The following is a 4,981-nucleotide window of genomic DNA, read 5'->3' as shown; positions in this document are numbered from 1 at the left end:
TGCAAATATGTAATGTGTGACACATAGCCAAACTTTCCAGTTAAGAGTTACGCCTTCTTCATCACAAAAAGGGGGACATTCATATGACCCTCAGGGCTCAGGCCTCAGGCCTCAGGCTAGTTATTTTAATTTAGAACATGACATCATCAAACAAAAACAACAACAAAATGGATGAATACTGATAAAATAAGGGATGAATTATCTGCATTTCCAATAAAGGCAGGTGGGGGCAATGTCATTCTGTCAGCCATGAGTGAATACCACCTTGTTTTTCAGTATGAAGTTTCAAGTATACTGTATCAATTGTTAGCCGGAATTCTCAGGAGGCTGGTACTTTACCGGAAGCAATTTTACGTGCTCCCTCAATTTCCCTTCCCCTGAGAAGAGAGACACAATTAACGAAATCGTTGAAACATCAAGTGACATCTGTTTTGCATCAAGTTTAGCCAGATAATTTGCACCCTTTACAACTGCACCTTTTTCCAGCAACACCCTGACCACATGATTTAGCAGCCTGGAGTTGGGAGCACAGTTAGCCTTCTCCACTGCTAAAAACATATCATCAGCCTCTGCCAGCAACCCTTCTTTTATGAAGTTTGTCATCATTAAGCTGTATGTCACAACAGAAGGCACCAACCCGATGGCTGATATAGTAGCAAACAAATCCTTGGCTTCTTCAATTCTCCTAGTTTTAAACATTGCAGAAATCATGATATTGAGTGTTATGACATCAATCTTCACATTCATTGCACGTAGTTTCTTGAACAGCTCTATTGCTTCACCAGTGCAATTATTTTTACAAAGTCCACTAAGAACTATGTTGTATGTGTCAATGCCCACTGGTATGCCACTTTCGCTCATCATACAGAATTTTTCCTTTGCAGAAACTGTTCTCCCGGAGCGAAACAGCCCATCAAGTATAATGTTGTACATAATAGTCGTGGGTTTAACCCCGCTGAGTGACATTTCCTTGAAAAGACTCAATCCATCGGCGATCCTGCCAATTTTACAGTAGCCATTAAGAAGTATAGCATACGTAACAGCAGTAGGTTGGAGGCCAGCAGACTTCATAGCATCAAGTACTCTCAGTGCTTCCTCCACCTTGCCAACAAGGCAATATCCATCCATCAGTGAAGTGTACATAATCACATCAGGCCGCTGACCAATACCTACAATGAAGTGAAACATATCCTGTGCCTCCTTCACCTTTCCTTCTTTGCACAGGTCATTTATTACAGAATAGAAGAACACACTGTTAGAACACAGACCTCTATTAACGGCTTCAGAAATCAATTCCTTGGCCTTCACAAAATCACCATGAGAACAAGAACCCAGAACCAGGCATCGGTAAACAGCTTTGTCAGGTGAAACTCCTTGATTGACCATCTGATTAAATTTGTCCAGAGCAGCATCCATCCTACCCATTTTACAAAGTGAATCCATTATGACTTGATAGCTAACTACATTTGGGTTTACTCCTTGTTGCCTCATTACTTTAAACATGTGCATAGCCTCATCCATCAGTCCACGTTTAGCATATGCATTAATCAATATGTTGAAAACATGGTGATTAGGTACAATACCATTCTGTAGCATCGAATTGAACAAATCAGTCATGTCATCGAAGTATCCTTCTTTCGCGTACCCGTTAAGCATAATAGAGTAGGAGACAATATCAGGTTTTTGACCCTTTGCAGCCATGGAGTCAAAAATATCTCGAGCTTCCTTTGTCCTTCTATGCTTGCAAAGTGAATCCATAAATGAGTTCCATGTGACAACATTTGGTAGAACACCAAGACTTACCATCTCTTTGAATACTCTAGCTGCCGCCTTCCACTGACCCGAAGCGGAATATCCATGTATCAGGCTAGTATATGTCCTGATGTTGGGTCCAATGCCTTGATCAACCATTTGCCGAAGGACCACTTCTGCCTTGTCCATTGCTCCAGACTTGCTTAGTGCGTTGATGATTGAGGTGTAGGTGACCACATCAGGTTGAACTCCCAGTTGGGGCATATCATGCAAGAGATTGCACGCTTTGTCTACTTCACCTTCTTTAAAGCAGCCGTTGATTACTATGTTGAACGAGAAGACATCAGGCGCACAGTCCAGTTCGGGCATCCGGTGGAGCAGCATGTCCAAAGCCTCATTTGAACGCTTGGCCTGGCAGAGCCCCTTGAGGAGATTGCTGGAGGAGATGATATCCAAGCGCAGCCCCAACCTGAGGAGGCGGCCGAAGAAGGCAACCACCAACTCTGGGCGGCGTGCACGGCAGCAGCAGTCCATGAGGATGGAATAGGTACAGAGCGTGGGCGACACCACCCGTGCACCAGCGCCTCGGGACATGCGGTTGAAGAGGGCGATGGCAAGGCCGGGGCCATCGCTGCAGGCAGCTGAGGGTGGAGCACGGGCGAGTGCGGCAAGAAAGTTGTTCAGCCCGTGTTCCGGGGCGGCGGCGGCTTGGCCTAGCAATTCGTCGAACAGGTGGTGCGCATCCTCCCGGCTTAGCGTTCCAGCGCGAACGCGTTCCGTGGCGGCAGCCAAGGCGGCGAGGGGGGCCCTGAAGGAGGAGGTGGAGATGGAGGACAGGCGGGCGGTTGGCATTGCTGGCCGATTCCAGCCAAGCTCGACTCACCCTCTGGGGAGGTGCGTGCGTCCGCTGAAGAGGCGCACCGCGATCCAGTAGCGTCGGTGCGACGCTCGGCGCGCGCGCGCGCGCAGCAACCAGCGCCGCCGCGGGTTGCAATCAATGCCGAACGCGCTCACCAGAGGCGCCCGAGCGGAAAGCGCGGGAGGAGTACCGCACCTCCGCCGACGCGGAAGGTAAAGCAGGAGGCAGGACCGATGGACCTGCCGCCGGCGAGCGGCCTCGTACGCGGCTGACGAGTCTGGCCGTGACCGGAGAGGGATGAGAGATAGCCCGACGGAGGCTGCCGCGGCGCCGGGGGCGTGCTTCTTGGGGTGTAGGGTGGGCGGTACAACGGCACTTCATCATTTATCTCTCCGCTTTGGTCCCTTTTTTTTAGGGTACTTTGCTCCCTTTTTCAAGCACAAAAAAGGTGATTCAGTCACAGATTTTTATTCCATCGCAAATTTATTATTTTCTGGGTCTTTGCGAATGATGCTGGATGGTTGCTCACGGCCTCACACCCATGAGATGAGCTGCACTATTCAAACTATGCTGCTATTTACACCCTCTTCATCGCTCCCCGCAAGCGGCCCGAGAAAATCTGGACGCACACCACCCTACCCCTTCCCCTCGCCGCCACAGGAGGGCGTCGCCGGGCAAAACCCGTGCAGCGTCGGCGGGGGTGAGGCCCTTCTCTCCCTCTCACGAGGAGCTCGGGCGACGTGGGGCAGCTCAGCCAAGCAAAGGTGTGGCGAGCGTCGTCGTGCTGACGGCGGCATCCATGCGTGCAAATCCGGCAAAGGCACGGAGGGAGTGTGCAGATCTGACAGGGGTGACGCGGTGAGCGTTCGCCGCGCAGATCTAGGGCCATGGTCTGCCAGTGTGGCGTCAAGGAGCACCCTCGCTTGAGCGCCCGCATGGGGCAGCATGGGTGTGCGGATGCGCGCATGCGGCGTGGATGGTGTTGCGGTTGGGGTTCGCATGTTCTATGGTCGTGTGTGACGTTCGGATAATTAAGCTACAATAATTCCCTACTAATGATGTCACGTCACCACGATTCCCGTTAATTAAACTCACGTTGATTCAAACGTAATTCAAATTCAAATTTAAAATAAAGCCAAACACTAAAAGTTCTCAAACATTAAAACTAAAATGTTCTGAGTGTGAAAAATAAATGCAAAGGCTTATTGGTAAAGGAATCAATTTTTTATAAAATATTTAAATGCCCTTACTTAAATAAAACTGCAGCTTAAACACATAAATAAATGCCTTTTTCAATTAATAAAATATTAACTAAGTTATTTAGTTGCCCAAAACTATTGGGGCAGTGGCATGTTTATTAAAACTAAATTAGGTACAACTTTAGTATTTTACAAAACTATAATAAAATAGAAAACTAAAAGAAAACAATAAGAAAAAAATAAATAAAAAGAAAAAGAAAAAGGCCGAACAGAAAAGAAAGAATAGGAAAGGAAACCACCCCTGCCCGTTCAGCCCAACTGGGCAACCAAGCCACCCGACCGGCCCACCCAACCCTTGCTTAACCCCCCACTCCCACCGAACCCTAGCCCATATTCCCCACTCCCCCGCTTAGTCGACTCCCCCCTCCACCCCTCCCCCGATCCGATCTGGATCGGGATCCCGTTGACGCCGTCGCTCGAGAACCGCCGCCGCCTCGTCGTGCCGGACTGCCTCGCCCGCCGCTCGACCCCGCCATCGTCGGAGCCGCCACGCCGTCCGTCTGCCTCCTCACCTATCGTCCCTTCTTCATCTCCTACTCGCCCCGCTTCTTCGTGTCTCGCTGCCCTGATCATGTACAACGACGGTGTGGCCGTCGGCCTCTGCCTCCCCTCTTCCTCCTCCGCGCGTACTCCGCGTCGTCCACTCACCGGTGATGACCCACAAGTATAGGGGATCTATCGTAGTCCTTTCGATAAGTAAGAGTGTCGAACCCAATGAGGAGCAGAAGGAAATGATAAGCAGTTTTCAGCAAGGTATTCTCTGCAAGCACTGAAATTATCGGTAACAGATAGTTTTGTGATAAGGTAATTGGTAACGAGCAATAAGTAACAAAAGTAAATAAAGTGCAGCAAAGTGGCCCAATCATTTTTGTAGCAAAGGACAAGCCTGGACAGATTCTTATATAGAGAAAAGCGCTCCCGAGGACATATGCGAATTATCGTCAAGCAAGTTTCCATCACGTTCATATGATTCGCGTTCGGTACTTTGATAATTTGGTATGTGGGTGGACCGGTGTTTGGGTACTGTCCTTACTTGGACAAGCATCCCACTTATGATTAACCTCTATTGCAAGCATCCGCAACTACAACAAAAGTATTAAGGTAAACCTAA

General features: G+C 48.9%; 1 protein-coding gene across 1 annotated transcript; it reads right to left on the bottom strand.

Moving 5' to 3' along the window:
* Positions 1-265: 265 nt before the first annotated feature.
* LOC125540168 (uncharacterized) lies at positions 266-3,029 on the bottom strand. The gene has a single exon (XM_048703755.2). The coding sequence runs from the start codon at positions 2,602-2,604 to the stop codon at positions 307-309; it is 2,298 nt and encodes a 765-aa protein (XP_048559712.2). The 5' UTR covers positions 2,605-3,029; the 3' UTR covers positions 266-306.
* Between the last annotated feature and the right edge of the window lie 1,952 nt (positions 3,030-4,981).

Source organism: Triticum urartu, chromosome 2A (genome assembly GCF_056163025.1).
Source record: "Triticum urartu cultivar PI428250 chromosome 2A, HENAU_Tu73, whole genome shotgun sequence".
Lineage (NCBI taxonomy): Eukaryota > Viridiplantae > Streptophyta > Magnoliopsida > Poales > Poaceae > Triticum > Triticum urartu.
Note: the sequence above shows the minus strand (reverse complement) of the source record. Positions and strands in the feature narration are given on the sequence as shown.